Source organism: Penicillium lagena, assembly GCF_028827675.1.
Source record: "Penicillium lagena strain IBT 129212 chromosome Unknown utg000005l_segment0_segment0, whole genome shotgun sequence".
In the NCBI taxonomy this organism is placed as follows: domain Eukaryota; kingdom Fungi; phylum Ascomycota; class Eurotiomycetes; order Eurotiales; family Aspergillaceae; genus Penicillium; species Penicillium lagena.
This window is the reverse complement of record NW_026623226.1, coordinates 1,921,892-1,938,488: the sequence shown is the minus strand read 5'-3', so window position 1 is coordinate 1,938,488 and position 16,597 is coordinate 1,921,892. Positions and strand designations below refer to the sequence as shown.

At 55.3% G+C, this 16,597-nt stretch overlaps 10 protein-coding genes across 10 annotated transcripts; 5 read left to right on the top strand and 5 right to left on the bottom strand.

Moving 5' to 3' along the window:
• Positions 1-329: 329 nt before the first annotated feature.
• N7510_007493 (Paf1-complex subunit LEO1) lies at positions 330-1,744 on the top strand (the record flags this gene model as incomplete). The annotated part of the gene is made up of 2 exons (XM_056979418.1): positions 330-505; positions 562-1,744. 2 exons carry the CDS (start codon positions 330-332, stop codon positions 1,742-1,744), a joined length of 1,359 nt encoding a protein of 452 aa, XP_056832461.1.
• Positions 1,745-2,053: 309 nt separating this feature from the next.
• N7510_007492 (Zn(II)2Cys6 transcription factor rglT) lies at positions 2,054-3,381 on the bottom strand (the record flags this gene model as incomplete). The annotated part of the gene is made up of 2 exons (XM_056979417.1): positions 2,054-3,243; positions 3,306-3,381. 2 exons carry the CDS (start codon positions 3,379-3,381, stop codon positions 2,054-2,056), a joined length of 1,266 nt encoding a protein of 421 aa, XP_056832460.1.
• Positions 3,382-3,581: 200 nt separating this feature from the next.
• erb1 (ribosome biogenesis protein ERB1) lies at positions 3,582-5,912 on the top strand (the record flags this gene model as incomplete). Its single annotated transcript, XM_056979416.1, has 1 exon — positions 3,582-5,912. One exon carries the CDS (start codon positions 3,582-3,584, stop codon positions 5,910-5,912), a length of 2,331 nt encoding a protein of 776 aa, XP_056832459.1.
• Positions 5,913-6,150: 238 nt separating this feature from the next.
• On the bottom strand, positions 6,151-8,413 carry N7510_007490 (putative AAA family ATPase/60S ribosome export protein Rix7; the record flags this gene model as incomplete). The annotated part of the gene is made up of 2 exons (XM_056979415.1): positions 6,151-8,307; positions 8,360-8,413. The coding sequence occupies 2 exons, from the start codon at positions 8,411-8,413 to the stop codon at positions 6,151-6,153; spliced, it is 2,211 nt and encodes a 736-aa protein (XP_056832458.1).
• Positions 8,414-8,570: 157 nt separating this feature from the next.
• On the top strand, positions 8,571-9,339 carry N7510_007489 (ESCRT-III subunit protein VPS20; the record flags this gene model as incomplete). Its single annotated transcript, XM_056979414.1, has 3 exons — positions 8,571-8,614; positions 8,674-9,037; positions 9,115-9,339. 3 exons carry the CDS (start codon positions 8,571-8,573, stop codon positions 9,337-9,339), a joined length of 633 nt encoding a protein of 210 aa, XP_056832457.1.
• A 215-nt stretch (positions 9,340-9,554) lies between these two features.
• N7510_007488 (PITH domain-containing protein) lies at positions 9,555-10,334 on the bottom strand (the record flags this gene model as incomplete). Its single annotated transcript, XM_056979413.1, has 3 exons — positions 9,555-9,966; positions 10,027-10,138; positions 10,190-10,334. 3 exons carry the CDS (start codon positions 10,332-10,334, stop codon positions 9,555-9,557), a joined length of 669 nt encoding a protein of 222 aa, XP_056832456.1.
• A 740-nt stretch (positions 10,335-11,074) lies between these two features.
• N7510_007487 (putative ATP dependent RNA helicase) lies at positions 11,075-13,191 on the bottom strand (the record flags this gene model as incomplete). The annotated part of the gene is made up of 3 exons (XM_056979412.1): positions 11,075-11,206; positions 11,258-12,913; positions 12,967-13,191. 3 exons carry the CDS (start codon positions 13,189-13,191, stop codon positions 11,075-11,077), a joined length of 2,013 nt encoding a protein of 670 aa, XP_056832455.1.
• Positions 13,192-13,392: 201 nt separating this feature from the next.
• N7510_007486 (uncharacterized protein) lies at positions 13,393-14,841 on the top strand (the record flags this gene model as incomplete). The annotated part of the gene is made up of 5 exons (XM_056979411.1): positions 13,393-13,413; positions 13,472-13,793; positions 13,849-14,091; positions 14,153-14,425; positions 14,474-14,841. The coding sequence occupies 5 exons, from the start codon at positions 13,393-13,395 to the stop codon at positions 14,839-14,841; spliced, it is 1,227 nt and encodes a 408-aa protein (XP_056832454.1).
• A 350-nt stretch (positions 14,842-15,191) lies between these two features.
• Positions 15,192-15,531, bottom strand: N7510_007485 (mitotic-spindle organizing protein 1; the record flags this gene model as incomplete). The annotated part of the gene is made up of 2 exons (XM_056979410.1): positions 15,192-15,263; positions 15,313-15,531. 2 exons carry the CDS (start codon positions 15,529-15,531, stop codon positions 15,192-15,194), a joined length of 291 nt encoding a protein of 96 aa, XP_056832453.1.
• A 142-nt stretch (positions 15,532-15,673) lies between these two features.
• On the top strand, positions 15,674-16,159 carry N7510_007484 (GNAT family N-acetyltransferase; the record flags this gene model as incomplete). The annotated part of the gene is made up of 1 exon (XM_056979409.1): positions 15,674-16,159. The coding sequence occupies one exon, from the start codon at positions 15,674-15,676 to the stop codon at positions 16,157-16,159; it is 486 nt and encodes a 161-aa protein (XP_056832452.1).
• Between the last annotated feature and the right edge of the window lie 438 nt (positions 16,160-16,597).

Here is a 16,597-nt window from a genome sequence, read left to right as displayed (position 1 = left end):
GCCAAGAAGGGTGGATGAAAAGAGAGGAGCGGAGGAGCAAGGAGGAAGAGGAAGAAGCACCCGCGATGAAGAGCACCTCCTGATTGTGATTGTTTGCCGGTCTGGCCCAATCGGAGAAGCTGTGTTGGTCCGGGATGGATTATCCTGTTTTTCCGCGCGGAATCTCAGTCACTGCTATTGCTTCATTCATGCATTGATTCCCTACTATCGACTCCATTACTATATTCACTCACGACTCCTCCACTTATATCCTTCCTCTCTCCCTTCCTCCCTCTCCCTCCCCTCCTCCACCCCTCAACCACATCCTCCCTCTAAACTCTCTCCGCATCATGTCGCCCTCCGATGAGGATGCTGTTCGACGCCCTGGCCGCGGTGCCGCGCCCAATGGCCGCCAAACTCCTCCAGACAGCGATGTCGAAAACACCCCCCTGGACCAGATGGACGAGGATGACGACGCCGACCTCTTTGGCTCGGACGGAGAGGACGGCGGACTGGACAATCTCGAGTATGGGAGCTCAACTTCTTTCGGGTGGATGCGCAAAATACTGACCAACCTCGTAGCAATGACCGCGCCTTAGACGATGAGCAACTGGACTCGGGCGACGACGAGGGCCGTTTCGATCGCCGCAATGACCGCATGGATGAGGCCGGGGACGAGGATTTCGGAACCGTCAACATTATGGACGTGGGTCTTGCACGGCCGCCGGTGCCGGTGACCAACGATGGCCAGGTCTACACGATGCGCATTCCCGAGTTCCTATCAATCGAGACCGAAGAATTCAACCCAGAGACCTACGTCGCGCCGCCCTATTCGACCGCTGCGACATCTCTTTGCTGGCGGGAAGACCCCGACGACGAGTCCCTGCTGCAATCGAATGCGCGCCTGATCCGATGGGAGGATGGCTCCGTGACGCTTCAGCTTGCATCTTCGCCACTTGAGCAATACCGCATCGCTTCCAAACCCCTTGCACCCCTCACCAAGTCTGGCGAGTATGACACGAAGCTGGATTCTCACGTTTACCTCGGAGCGGCGGTGGAAACGGCATCGGTTTTCCGACTGACCTCGCACGTCACACATGGCCTGACTGTTCTTCCGACTGCCCTGGAGACCGATGATGCGGTCCAGAAGCTCCAGGAATCGCTGGCTATTGCAGCCCGTGGCAAGAAACAGACTGCTGACGGCTCGGTGCCTCTGATCGACGTCAAGGAGGACCCTGAACTGGCCCAGCGGCGCGCGGAACAGGCAGAGAGAGATGCGATGAGAGCGGAACGCCGCCGGCAGCAACTTGCGGATCGTGAGGCAGACCGTGGTCGTCGCGGTGGTGGGCGCTCTATGCCATCCGGCCTCAGCATCGGCCACCTCGAAGCTGGCGATGGCATGCTTACCACTCGTCCTCGTGCCAAGAAGCCACGCCGCACCAACCGCCATGGTGAGATCTACTCGGACGACGACGATGACTACGGGCGCGGTGCACGCACTAGGGAGGATGAGTACGACGAAGACGACGGGTTCCTGGTTGGAAGTGACGAGGACATTGAGGAAGACGGCGACGATGACGAGGAAGAGGTACTGGAGGACGAGGACATGGATGCCGAGGGCGAGGCAGACGATGAGGTTCCGACGCCAGCAAAGGCTGCACCGAAGCGATCTGAAAAGCGGACATCTGATTCCGAAGCACCAAAGGAGGGGACGCCTCCGACGCGGAAGAAGCGCTACGTGGTGGACGATGACGAAGACGAGTGATCTCCACGCCTCTGATTTGCTCCTATTTCCCTTTGAGAATTTGCATTCACGTTGCTCGGCGTCATATCTACAAGGATTGCTGGCATTTGACGGACGGTGGGCTTGATTAGTTACTTTTCCTCCGAATTGAACATTGATGTACTTAAAAATAGCGTGTTTTGCGGATTTCCACGTACGAAAATTGAATGAAAAAAGGTCAATACAATGTGAAATCACATGTCTATTCCGTATCTCATTATATTCATACTATATTTCTTCCTGACTTTCTCCCAGATGCAAACCAGTGCAATCCATATATTTATTTATTCATCAAGGATACGTGCAAGGTGCCACACCCTCAGGATACTCATGAGGCTCGAAGCCAAAGCTCGAGATGACATGCCTAGCATTCCCAACCACCCTTAAACACAAGAGGTCCTTTTCATCACAGGAGTTCTCCGGGTCATTCGGATCGAGCTGGGGTCTACCCAGAGGAGATGGGTGCGGTGGCCAGTGCTGGTATCCGGGGCGATGCCAGCGGCGTTGACGATCTTCAATCTCCCGAATGACAGACAGTAGATCTGGCTGGTTGGAGCCCGCGGGCTGGGCGTCTGGGTCTATGTGACCACCTATCACGGCGTGGCGAACGACCTGCCGGAGCCAATCTTCCCAGCTCTTTGCGGGGTCTGCGCTCTGGAGCACGCGAGAGACGTATGACGGCGACGCGGCTTGCATGCCGATTTCCGCGGCGTTGGCCTTGAATACGCGCAGCCAGGCGTCCGCGACGACGGTCAGCAGGGTGCCGGTGAACATGATGTTCTGCACGCCTGTGGCGAAATTTTTGGGACAGCTCTCGCAGCGGATGACGTGCTGTGCGGTTCTGACGGCGATGTAGAGGGAGCAGATGTTGTGTGAGTTGACGGGGAAGGAAGCGAGCGAGGAAATGTGGCTGAGGCATAGGTACAGGTACGATAGACACGTACACTCGGGGCCGGATGAGTCTGAGGATGAAGCCGGGGTTGGAGGAGAAAGAGACGGGGGAGATTGCGTGTTTGGGAAGGTTGGCAGTGCTGAGAATGGCATGGCTGTGGCCTCGGTCACGGTCGAGAAGTCCGGCCATGGGCTGGAAGAAGGCGGGACGGGAAGGTTGGCATTCAGTAAGCGATCGGGGTGCCAGGTGTGATTCTGGTCTTCCTGACCGGACAATAAATCCGGCGCGGGCTGCGATGACTCGTTGTAATGATGCCAAAAGACCTGCGGACAGAGATGTGGTATATCCGTTGCAGCTGTCGGGTCTGGGACCATAGCCCAAGGCGAGGGCCGCGGCTCTTCTGGACTGGGCCATAATTCATCTCTAGGAATATCTCGTACGGGAGGCTCGACCTCTTCCTCCTCGCTTCGCGTCCGTTTCTTGGGTGGGCGACCCATTGGCTTCTGTATAGAGTAGTGGCACCCAAGCCCCTGCTTGATGCAGCGGGAGCATCCCGTTGCTTCTCCAGAGCATTTCAGCTTTCGTTTCCCTGTTTGTGTAGCTTGTAATTAGCTACTTTCCTGCCCATAGACACTACAAACCAGTACATACTGCACTCGTCACAAGCCGCATGTTTCTTGGGAATGGACTGGGATAATGAGAGGTCGTCCTCCATTGAAAGGGACATGGCTGTCGAGATCCACACAAGAGGCCTCCCAGTTTAACGTATACATTCAAGGCAATCTGACTCGGGGAAGAAGGAGTTTTGACGCTGACAATTGCTGATAGACGATAAGGCGGGGCGGTGAGTCACGTGGATGGTCGGACCAGAGAAAGAAAAAAAAATTACGGGAGCAACAAAACGCTCGACCTAGCTCAATCGGCACCATGAACGCTGCCAAGGCCTCCAAGAAGCGCAAGGCCGTCACGAGAGATGTGGAGGAGGAAGCTGGTGTGTTCTCGGGTGATGAGCTGAACCACGACAACCTTGACGGTGCCCTCTCGGACAATGCCAACGACTTGTCGGATAGCGAGCAGGATGACAGCGAGTCTGAAATCGAGCTGATCTACGATTTCAGCGACGACGAGGATGATGAAGATGCATTGGACAGCGACGAGATTCCCTCGGACGATGAGCAGGCCGACACGAAGCCGACCACGGTCTCGCAGGTCGACCGGGACCGGCCAAATGTTCGCGTTGTCAAGGATGCGAATGGTAACGACCGCTTCCTCTACGACGAAATCAACCCGGATGACAACTCGGACTACTCTGAGGCCGAGGAGAATGCCAACACCATCGGCGACATCCCGTTGTCTTTCTACGACATGTATCCTCACATTGGTTATGATATCAACGGCAAGAAGATTCTGCGGCCTGCCAAGGGCGAGGCTCTGGACGCATTGCTGGACAGCATTGAAATCCCCAAGGGCTGGACTGGTCTTACTGATCCCGCGACTGGCAAGCCGTTGCAGCTGAGCCAAGACGAATTGGAGCTGTTGAAGAAGGTCCAATTGAACGAGATCCCCGAGGAAGGCTACGATCCGTATGAGCCCACCGTGGAATGGTTCACCAGCCAACAAGAGATCATGCCCCTCAGCGCAGCTCCGGAGCCGAAGCGGCGATTTGTGCCGTCTAAGCATGAGGCTAAGCGCGTGATGAAGATCGTCAAGGCCATTCGGGAGGGCCGTATCCTGCCTTACAGGCCGCCAGAGGAAAGGGAAGAGACGGATGAAGACGTGATCAACTACGATCTGTGGGCTGATGAAGCCGAACGCCCGGATCACATCATGCACGTTCCGGCTCCTAAACTGCCTCCGCCTGGCTACGAGGAGAGCTACCACCCGCCTGCCGAGTATCTGCCCGACAAGAAGGAGCGCAAAGAGTGGGAGCAAACTGACCCCGAGGACCGTGAGAAGGACTTCTTGGCCCAAGACTTTGGTTCGCTGCGGAGGGTTCCTGGATACGAGAAGTTTATCAAGGAGAAGTTTGAGCGCTGCCTGGATCTTTACCTTGCGCCGAGAGTTCGCCGCAGCAAGCTGAACATCGACCCCGAGAGTCTTCTGCCCAAACTTCCCAGCCCCGAGGAGCTGAAGCCCTTCCCAACGACCTGTGCGACGGTATTCCGGGGCCACAAGGGCCGTGTGCGTTCTCTCGCTGTGGATCCGTCGGGCATCTGGCTTGCCACCGGTGGTGACGACGGCACCGTGCGCGTGTGGGAGCTTCTCACCGGCCGCCAGCTCTGGAGTGCTACCCTGAGCGACGAGGATGCGGTCAATGTGGTCCGTTGGCGCCCTGGTAAAGACGCGGTCATTCTCGCCGCAGCCGTGGGCGACGATATCTACCTCGCTGTGCCCCCAATTGCCGAACCAGAGATCGAAAAGGCCAGTCTGGAGATCCTCGACGCAGGCTGGGGCTATGCCGCCTCGAACCCTGCCCCCAGCGCCGCAGAAGCAAACAAGAAGAACACGCCACCGCAATGGATACGCCCATCGTCCGCACTCACGGACGCCGGAATCTGCGTGGTGATCCCTCTCCGATACGTCGTTAAGTCTCTCTCTTGGCACCGACGCGGCGACTACTTCGTCACCATCTGCCCGGGCTCGTCAACCCCCGCTTCTGTCGCCATCTCCATCCACACCCTCTCCAAGCACGTCACGCAATTCCCCTTCCGCCGACGCCTGAAGGGCGGTGGCGCCCCGCAAACCGCGCACTTCCACCCGTCCAAGCCGATCCTCTTCGTCGCCAATCAGCGCTCCATCCGCGCGTACGATCTCTCCCGCCAGCTGCTGGTCAAGATCCTGCAGCCCGGTGCGCGCTGGATCTCTTCGTTCGATATCCACCCGACCTCTGCCGGGGCCTCGGGCGGCGACAACATCATTGTCGGCTCCTACGACCGTCGTCTCCTCTGGCATGATCTTGATCTCTCGCCGCGCCCCTACAAGACCCTGCGGTATCACCGCAAGGCTATCCGCGCGGTCAAGTTCCATCCCGGTGGCCGGTACCCCTTGTTCGCTGATGCGAGTGACGATGGCTCGCTGCAGATCTTCCATGGTAGTGTCACGGGCGATATGCTCAGCAATGCTAGTATCGTCCCGCTCAAGGTTCTCAAGGGCCACAAGATCACTGGCGAATTGGGTGTCCTGGATATCGACTGGCACCCGCGCGAGGCCTGGTGTGTCAGTGCCGGAGCGGACGGTACTTGTCGGTTGTGGATGTAGGGGATTGGTTTGTGTTGCATGATATCTTGCACGGCGTTTTTATCGTGTTTCCTTTGACTCTGTGCATAATATGATTCTTTGTATAGTCCTGTCAAAAATAAAAGTTGATTTTAACATCTCGCTATTGCTCTAGCTTCTACCGCACCTGAAATCCAGTCCCAAGGTATCATCTATTTATAAAGGGTCATTAGAAAGATACGCAGTATCAGCTCAAACATATACCACCACCGACGACATTTCATACGACGCCGCCACTCCAATCCCTTCGTAGCTTCTCGTACTTCTTCATATCCGTTACACTCGGCCGTACAAAGGCCTTGGCAGCCTTGAAGTCCTCCAACTTGATGGTATCCCGACGTTTGATAGCCGAGTACCCAGCACGTCGAAGCAGACTACCCAGGTCTGCACCACTGAAACCCTCGCACTCTTCCGCAATATTCCTGAGTTCATCACTGAAGTCGATGGGCAGGTTGCGCACAAGCGTCTGAAGGATATCGGCGCGCTCGAGCGGGCTGGGGAGATTCACGAACAATAGAGTCTCAAGACGGCCGGGCCGGAGCATGGCCGGGTCGATGATATCAGGCCGGTTGGTGGCTGCGATCACATAGATACCTTGACGGCTGCTCCCTAGACCATCGAGCTCTGTGAGGAGAGTGTTGACAACGCGGGCAGACGCTTCGGAGAGAGTGTCGTCTCGGCGCGGGACGAGAGCGTCCAGCTCGTCAAAGAAGATGACACAGGGAACTGATGAGCGGGCGCGCACAAAGACCTGCCGCACGGCACGCTCGGATTCTCCGACGAACTTGTTCAGCAGCTCTGGTCCCTTCACGCTGATGAAGTTGGCACCGGACTCATTGGCAACGGCCTTGGCCAGTAGCGTTTTACCGCAACCTGGTGGACCCCAGAGGAGCACACCGGTCGGAGCGGTGATACCGACACTGGCGTAGATATCGGGATTCATGATGGGCTCGACAATGGCGGTGGACAGCTCGTCGCGAACGCCGCCAAGAGCACCGATGTCGGCCCAGGTGGTATCTGGGATGGTGGCAAAGCCTTCACGCTTAGAGGACGGCTGGATCTTGGGAAGTGCGGTGAAGAAGTCGGCGTTGGAAACCAGGACAGTCTCGGTTTCTTCGCCGATGGGAGTCTCCTTGGCGTGCGTGATGAGACGACGCAGCTCCCGAACTTTGAAGCTGAGTTCATCTGCGCCTTCAATCTCCATCTCCTCACCGCTGTTGGATTTGAGGATCTCCAGATACCTCTTAATGGCCGCCGAGCCTGCAGTTGACACCAGGTCGTTCAGATCGGCACCGACGAATCCTGGTGTTCGCTTAGCGAGAGCCTTGAAGTCCAAATCATCCGCCATGCGCAGTTTGCGTGTAAGTGCTCGCAGAATTTGCTCTCGAACCGGCTCTGACGGCACGGTCATGTTGATCTCCTTGTCGAAGCGGCCACCACGACGCAGCGCTGCATCGAGGCTGTCTGGGCGGTTGGTGGCAGCGAGAACAATCACAGGCTTCCCGTCCGTTTTCTCCAGGGCGAGCTCATCCATGCAGGTCAGGAGTTGGGCCACAATTCTCTTCTCCATCTCTCTCTGCGCGCTTTCCCGCTTGGGCGTAATCGCGTCAATTTCGTCAATAAAGATAAGGCAGGGCGCAATTCGCTTGGCCTCGTCAAAGTGATCGCGCAGAGCCTTCTCGGATTCGCCCGACATCCCGGATATAATTGTCGGCGCAGAGATTGAGATGAACGGCACACCCAGTTCGGCGGCAAATGCATTCGCGATCATGGTCTTTCCGCAACCTGGCGGGCCATGCAACAACACGCCGCGCGGGGGCTGCACATTGGACGACAGGTAGACCTGCGGCCGGGTCATGGGCAAGATAACCATATCCCCCAATTCTTGAATCACATCGTCCAGTCCGCCCAGGTCCGCAAGACTGACGTGGGTGGGCGGTGATCGATCAATGGCGGCGTCGGCTTTCCGCCGTTTCGATGCCGATTCGCCTCCATGCTGTCTCCGCTTGGAAGAAGAGGACGGTTTCGGGGTCGGGGCATTGCCATTGGAGTCGGCGGGTTTCTGGGACGGGTCCGTTTTCGAGGTTGTCGACCACATGCCGACGATGCTCCGGTTCAGGCCGTTGGTCTCTGCTGTCGCCGGAGGGTCCTCGAGCCCTTCAAAATCGCCGTCCATCGAGTCTTCCTCATCGCCGTCGAGACCATCGCTCTTGAGAACCTCCAGCACCCGCTCGACGCTGTCCTCCAGTAGCTTCTTGGGTTTGCGGTTCAGGCTGGAATTGGAACGTTTGATTGAATCGTAGATCGCTGGTACCGATAGACGCACGCGGCCGGTCTCGGGCTGGTCATCGATGATCTTGCGCACCACTTGGTAGACCTGTCGGTGGGGTGTTAGTGTAAGCGCCGAAGATGTCAGAAAAAAGTCATACCTCACGGTCCAAGCCCTGGCTCAGGCTTGGTCTCCCTCGGTTCCTGGCCGGCATCTCTGGTGGTCTGTTTGGTGGTGTCGTTAAGGAAAAGAAAAAAAAAGTTGAAGGCGGAGATAGATACGGAGTGGTAACGATACCGCGTATTGCCTTTACCCCCCACGTCATTCGCTTGCTGCTTCTCTCTTCCTCCTTCACAACAACACCATGCGCCATGGGAAACACCAGCAGTTCGCACAAGATCTCGGACCAGGACCGGTGAATGACTTCTCGCACGGAAATCCACCCTGAACACCCTATTGATCTTCATCCAACAGAGCAATCCTCGAAATCAAGAACAAGCGCGATAAAGTCCACCAGTATCAGCGACGCATCACCTCCCTGACCCAGCGCGAGACCGAAATCGCCAAAGAATGCCTGGCGCGCAATGATCGCCGCAGGGCCCTGCTAGCCCTGCGGCGCAAGAAATACCAGGAGTCATTGCTCGCCAAAACAGACCAGCAGCTCTCCCAGCTGGAGCAGCTGGCCGGAGATGTCGAGTTTGCGCTCGTGCAGAAGGATGTGCTCTACGGTTTGCAGCAGGGTAACCAGGTCTTGCAGGCGATTCACAAGGAGATCGGTGGGATCGAGAGTGTAGAGCGACTGATGGGGGAGACGGAAGAGGCGCGCGCTTATCAAGAGGTAAGAAAGATACCACACTGGGTTCATTAACCAAGCAGCTTGACTAACTAAATGGGTTCTTTTTCTCTCTCTCTCAGGAGGTGAGCCAAATGCTAGCGGGCCATTTGTCGAATCAAGATGAAGACGAGGTCGAGGATGAATTGGAGGCACTGCAGAACCAGCTTGCGCCGCCGGTGAAGATGCCCGAGGCTCCGACGGGTGAACTGCCTCCTGGACAGGTATATGAGGAGCAGCCGACAGCAAGTGAAAGGGCCAAAGCCAGAGCCAAGGCCCGCACCGCTGCTGCCCCTTTGGCGGCATGATTGGATTTTGGACATAACACCTACACTTTTATACATAGCAGAGCATTGTTCGGCGTTGGCGGCTTGTGGAATTTATTGCTGTTGTTCATTTATTATTCATTCATTCATGCAGTAGGCTTCATTAATACAATTGGAATTATCTTTTGCTCTCGTCTGATCATCTTGGTATGTCCTCTCCATCCGAGGGCCTTGTTAGTTACTATGCACTGTTTCTCTCAGAGAATCCTGCTCCCAACACCATTGACACCAGGAATGGCCACATGGTCATTAGGATTAGCAGCAGCTTCGTACAAAAAGCTAACGGGTTCGCGATTTAACGCCATAAACTGGCCTTTGAACCCAATGTAGCCCACCTTAGTGACGTCCTCTTCCCCATCACTCCAATTATCCTCGATAAAGATCGTAATGGACGTGGTCGTGTTCCAGTGCGCACGATTGAGGGGCAGCTCGAAGACATCCGCGCCGGGGACCGGCTGTGGCATTTCAATGGTTTGGATCGGGGTGAGCTCGGAGGCCGTTGAGAAGTCTAGGTCGTCGCGATTCTTGAAGAGCTTGAGTGTTTTCGGCGCGGAGGGTGTGGGCGCGGTGTAGAAGAGGAGAGAGTGGACTTTGACTTGGCCGGTGAATCTGGTATTGGCCGGTTAGATTTGCACAGATCGCGAATGAGGGGCATTTGGAAAAACACACGGGATGTACATGAGAAGCTGCTCATCTGCGTCGCTCTCGAGTTCGGGCTCGTCGTTCAATCTCTCGGCCCAGGTTTTCTTTACAATGGCGGTGCCAGCCTTGGGGGTGGCCTCTTTTCCTCCAGTCAATATACGGTCCAAGGATCAGATGCTGTCGGACGTACCATTGAGTGTGTTGATGGAATCAAAGTCGATCTGGGAGTAGAGAAGAGACTGCACGGCGGGAGTGATGTCGTTGGAATGATCGTGGCCATCTTCATCATGGCAGTGGCCGCCATGGCCATGGTTATGGTGGTGGTGGCCAGACATAATAATTCGCGTGGTTGGTGAGTCGAAGAGGTTAAAGGTCGACGGCCCGCAGATGATCGCCCGCTTCCCGTGACGTCTTGTTGAGCACAGCCTAAAACTAACTACATGGTATCTATCTTTTAGAACAGTTTATACAGATCAGGGCCCTTGTTCATAATGCATCGCTACGGCGAATGAAGCGGTCAAGGGTACTATGTTTCATAGATAAATAGCTCATCTTGGTCTCGGTCATCCAAAGTAGCTGAAGATGAATATGCAATGGTAGCTAACAGAATCTATCCCCTAAGCCCAGTACAGGAAGCATCACAGTCCCTTGGACAAAAGACCAGTGAATTTGTCGATTCCATAGATCTTCAGGGTATTTCACGTTGTTTTTTGTTGACCCTAATGTGCAACCGAAAGATGTCAAAGGCAGAACTCCAGCTCTGAAGTGCAATTTTCACCGTTGACATTTTTGACAAAGGATCGAATTGGCTCTAAACCGCCTCAATGTCCTGATTGAGAGCCTAGAGGTTGCGTGCTGCCTCGCACAGGTCTAATGTCTCGGCGACTTGAAGGCAGAGTGCCGATTCAGAGCAATCTCGCCTCCGACTCGTCACTTTAAGAGCATAGACCCCTGGTCTTGATTGCCAGGACCAATAGAAGGATTGCTGAATAGTCAAAATTTGCTAGAATTTAGATTGACGTTCGATGAGGTGAGTCCAGGACTCCCAGGTTTGTGCTCAAATATTTCCCACCGATCAAGTCACTCGGTAATACTCCGGCGCATATTCCAGTAGGTAACTCTTCTCGATCTTCGTGACGTCCCGAATATATGTCTTATCGCCAGTCTGCATGATCTCGTGGAAGATGACCCAGTCTGCCTTGCGGTTCTAATGATAAAAGTCAGTCAAAGCAGGACTAATGGAGGGTGAAGCACTGACAAACATCAGCGAGGTAGGGTGAGCATGAAGAGTGAGTCCTCCGCTGACAGTCTTAAAGGTCCCATCCGGTTGCATCTTAGCGGCATGGGCAAAATACCCCGTTGTTAGGCACCGCTGGATCTGCTCAGGCTGCTTGCTTGGATCAACGGCCCGGTGTGTGGAGAGCGTTTCATCGATCTGGATACCAAACCGCTCCAGGTACCGTTTCAGCTGCCCACGGATGCTCACAGCACGCAGCAGCGATTGGTAGTTGAGAAGGTTGTCACGGCACCACTTGGAGTCCTTTTTTCCCTTGGTGACGAATGCTTGGTAGACATTGAGATAGGTCAAATGATCGCCTTCTTCAACTGCGAATTTCCGGCGATTGGTTTCGGCTGATCGCTTGTCGCCCTCATGCTGTACCCACACAGCCCCTTGGAGACTGACCATGGCGGCTATCGAAAGAATTTCACTCAAGCAGCCAAAGGATGGTGCAGCCAGCAAAACTTTGCCCATCATGGGGTCCACTGCGAGTTCCGCCATCCGCATGCCGAGCGGCTTGGTGAGTTTGGCGTAATCGTCCACCGCACCGAGGGAGAAAAGAAGCTCAAAAGCACGGATCACCAGCTCCGCGGGAGGAGAAGTCAAAAAGTCAAAGCGGACAATGTTGTCGATGCCCAGGGCCTTCAACTGCATGATGACAGGGGCCAGGTTTGACCGTTGGATCTCAGGGACTGTGGCTTCGGGCAGCTGTTCGTATGCCTGCTGAGTATAGAGGCGAAAGCATTTGCCCGGCTTCGTTCTTCCAGCCCGGCCAGCTCGCTGAGTGGCGGAAGCCTTCGAGATGGGTACAGCTGTCAACATTTCGATGCCAGTATTAGGATTGTAAGCCCTCAGTTTCGCGAAGCCACAATCAATCACGTATACGATTCCGTCAATGGTGACCGACGCCTCTGCGATGTTGGTTGAAACTATGACCTTCCGGGTATTGTCCGGAGTTGGTTCAAAGACATACATCTGCTGATCCGTCGAAAGTCCGGCGTAGAGAGGCAAGGGAAGCAATGAAGGTGCCTTTGGGTGGAGAGTGGCAGCACGCTCCGATATCGCCTGAATCGCAGTATCGATCTCTTCTCGACCCGTCAAGAATATTAAAATGTCCCCTTCTGCCTCTTGAGAATGTATGTCGAAGACTGTGTTGATGGCTCGTTCGACGTAATCTTCCGCAGGGGACTCGAGGAATAGCATGTCGACCGGATACATCCTGCCCTCTAGACTAATGATCCTGCCAGCACTTCCACCCAGATCAGCTGGCTCGGCATCGGGCCTGTACTCATCGTCGGCGAAGAAGCGCAGAAAGTCTTCGGCCTGCAACGTCGCGCTACTGACAATAATCCGAAGCTCGGGCCGCTTCTTTCGGATTTTCTTCAGGATCCCCAGGAGAACATCGGTGCTAAGCGATCTCTCATGAGCCTCGTCCACCATGATCACAGAATAGCGCGACAGTAGAGGATCCACCAGAGCCTCTCGCAGTAACATTCCATCCGTCAAGAATTTAATGCGGGTTGTCGCAGAGGTCAAGTCTTCAAAGCGGATGGAGTATCCCACCTCTTCGCCAACCTTGCAACGCATCTCCTCTGCCACTCGCTTTGCGACAGTCGTGGCAGCTACCCGGCGAGGCTGAGTTTGTTGGTATTAGCCCGCTGCAGCTCATCTTCGTAGAACCGACTTACCTGTGTGACTGCAATGGCTTTCCCATCTTGACACCATCCGGCCTGGTCGAGGTATTGGGGCAGTTGGGTGGTTTTCCCACTGCCCGTCTGTCCCACTACTATGGTGACTGGGTAGGTCTCGACCAGATACTGCAAGCTTTGTTTGTGGCGTGCAATTGGCAGCAATGCAGCGGGCTTATACAGGGCCGGGATAAAGGAGGAGGACAGATCCAGCTCCGAGGCCATTGTGAGATCATGCTGTAGGTGTACCTAAGAAAGAAGAAAGTTGCTCCTTCCTATCCCGAACAGGCAATTGGCTCATCACGTGCACCCCACGTCACTGGTTGGAGCTTCCTTCCCTCGTGATTATTGTCCTGCTGCCTGTTTCTTCCCTCCTTCTTCCATCACTCTCACATACCTGTTCTTTGACTGGGATTCAGCGACAAGATGTCAGAGGAAGAAAAGACTGTACGTTCCAGATTCCCCCGACCCCCCGCTGTAGCCATGGTGGCTTACTTCCCGCCAGCCGTCCACGCCCAACAAGGCCATCGCGGCACTCAGCACCAACAGCCCGCGCGCCGAGTCGCCGACGACTGCTCGCCCGTTAAACTTCGATGATGAGGAGCCCCAGGAGAGTGGAATAATATCTACAGCGACAGGATCGGTGCCGCAGTCCGAGCCCGAAACTGCCCCGGCTCCCCCACCAAAGCCCCCTCGGCCCTTGAGCCCGCGCGAACAGTCGGAACTCACTCTCAAGGAAGCTTTCCCGTCTCTCGATGGTGCTGTGGTCAAGGCAGTATTAGTGGCAAGCAATTGGCATGTCGAACGAGCCTTCAACGCTCTTCTGGGTTTGTGGTGACTTGGTTACAGACAGCACCAACGGCGCTAACCGTTCCACCTTAGGTATGACCGATCCAACGGCCCAAGAGGATATGGTCCCTCCTCCGAAGCCGCCCCGTCCAGCTCAACCCCCCACCACCACCGACTGGAGACAAGTGGAGGCGGATGAACGGTATGCGCGCCAACTCGCCGAGCACTACAACTCCTCCCGCCGCGGGCCGCGTCCAGGGTGGGAGAGTGACCCGCGGTATCAGCGTCCCAGAGGTAGCGAGGAGGATGACGAGAGAGACTACAGCTTTTTTGATGGTAGGGCGCAATGCGCACCCCTTTTTCTCGGTCACGCAGAGCTGATAGATGGTGACGGTAGATGACCTGCCCGTGATCCGTGAGAATATTAAGAAAGGTTTCCTGGAGACACAGACCAAGGTCAACTCGTGGGTTGCGAATTTGAAGAAGAGAATTGACGGGGAGGATGTGGACGAGGAGGACGACGGCTACTCTGCGCCACCTCCCCAGACATATGGTCGCCCACGGCGCAGTGGGGATATGGGCCGTCGCAGTGGAGATCGCGAACATTATGACGCAGATCCCCAGGTGTTGGGCGATGACTTTTCGGCGCTTGAGCTGAGAGACTCAGAGGGTAAGTATTGGTTGGCTGTTTCTCCACGTCCTGCTAACACCGTCCCAGCTCCTCCCACGCGCCCGCCCCGTCCGGGGGCCAACTCCGGGTTCCAGAAGGCGCCTTCGCCATCGCCAGACCGACGCAAAGTGTCTTTCCAGGAGGGTCCGCCCACTGAGATTGACACTGCCGCCAAGCGGCAGTCTTCAACGGGCAACAAGGCGAGCAAATGGCAGCCCCTGTCTCAGATGGACCCTTCCCCGGTCGCCGAAAATGACCCATTCAGTTTGGGCGATAGTGATGATGAGAAGGACACGAAACCCAAGGAGCAGACCACGGTCGCGGACAGCGAGCAGATCAAGAAAGCCACGGAGGAGGCCATGTCGGGCGACATGGGTTCTTCCAAGGACAGCAAACCGGACGAGTCGTCGAAGTGATCGATCAACCACCTTGTAACCCCCAAATTGCTCCTCTATTCCTACTTCACCTTTTGTTAGCCTGAGATGCCCCCTGTCTGTTGCCTGTCTTGTTGAGATTATGATACCGAGTAGAAGTAGCCAGCATCTATCCGATTGCACGTCTACTATCTTCAATCCGTAGACAGACAACACTGTATTTGTATTCGCCCAAAAAAAAAAAAAAAAAAAAAAAGAAAGAAAGAAAGAAAGAAAAGAAATGCAAAGGGTATCTAGCGGCCATTTCGACTTCACAACGCTTGGAACCAGGAACCAGAAACACACCAGGACTTCTAACTCAATACCTCGCCCGAGAGAAATACACCTCCCAACTACTCTGTCATGGCAGCTGCATTCGAGATACCACGCTTGGAAGCTTCCTTCCGCAGATCCTTGATCACCGTCTGGAGGGAGCAGTTAGAGGTGATACAACGAGGACGACGAGCTACTAACAGCCAGGGCGTCGGGATTGACACCATTCTCGATCAGAGACACGCAGAGCGACAGCTCCGTGCGGTCGAGGTTGGTATTCTGCGCATGAATGACAGTGTCAGCCCCGCGCTTGCATGTCCCGCCGCATGGCATGCCACTTACGAGGAGCGTGGAGATCTCGTGAAGAATGTCGATGACCTCGCGCGCGGCCTGGCGCTTGTCATCAGCTTGGGAGGGCATGGCCTGATGATGGTGTGATGTTAATGTTGATGTTGATGTTGAAGTTGAGTTGATGTGGGGGAGCGGAAGGCATTGTCACTGGTTGATGAGTCGCTTTTTTTTTGTCCTTCTCAACGCCTACACGATCCAGGTACTGCCCGGAATGCCCAACCTGGTCATCTCGGACATCCATTCCTTGAAGAGGAACGAAGCCCTGGATATTCTGTCTCGGATTACACGCGTCGAGAAGAAGACATTCCCGACCAATGAGGCATTCGGCTTCGGCGAAGACTTGTGGAGAAAGAAGCCCAACACGCGAGTGCTCTACGCGACGGACGGAGGCCCGGAGATTATTGCCTATGCCGTCTATGTGCGGCAGAAGGGGGTAGCTCTCCTACACAAGGTGTGCGTTGTGTCGACCCATCGCCGACAAGGTATCGGGCTGCAGCTTATGTCCTACATTCAACAACGACTGCGGAAGGAGGGCTGCCAGAGCATCCAACTTTGGGTGGACCAGGCCAGGGAGCCCGCCCGGGCATTGTATGTCCGCTGTGGATTCGAGGAGCGTGAGGTGATCCCTGACTACTACGCCCCTGGGCGCACCGGCATCCGAATGGTCCTCGACCTCGACGAGGAACATGCCAGTTAAGGCGAAGGCCACTTTCGGGCCTTTCTTTCTCTTCACCTTTGCCGTGTTCCTTGCCTGCTCAAGTTTTGGAGGGGGTCAGAGATGATGGTGGAGGTTGGGCATTTCAGTGCTCCTTGGCTGCCACAGGAGTATCCCTTGCTAGGCCTTTGATCCACGAGCCCTACCGGGGGCAGGGCCCATTCTCGGCTGTCACTCTGCTACATACTTTGACGTCGCACATATCCAGGTATGGCTTTTCTCAAAGGGCACGCCTTGATTATCTCCTTGTCACCGGCCCCCTAGGCACGCCGAGTGCCAGGGAGGATGATCCTTCGAGGAGTCTAGAGAGCTTAATCTTTACCTTCTGTCTCCTTCCATCCTTTCTTGTCTCTTCTCACCCTCTGAATGAAGTTGTCCGGCGTGCAGTTTGGTAACTCGTCTGCGCCTCATCACGCTGTC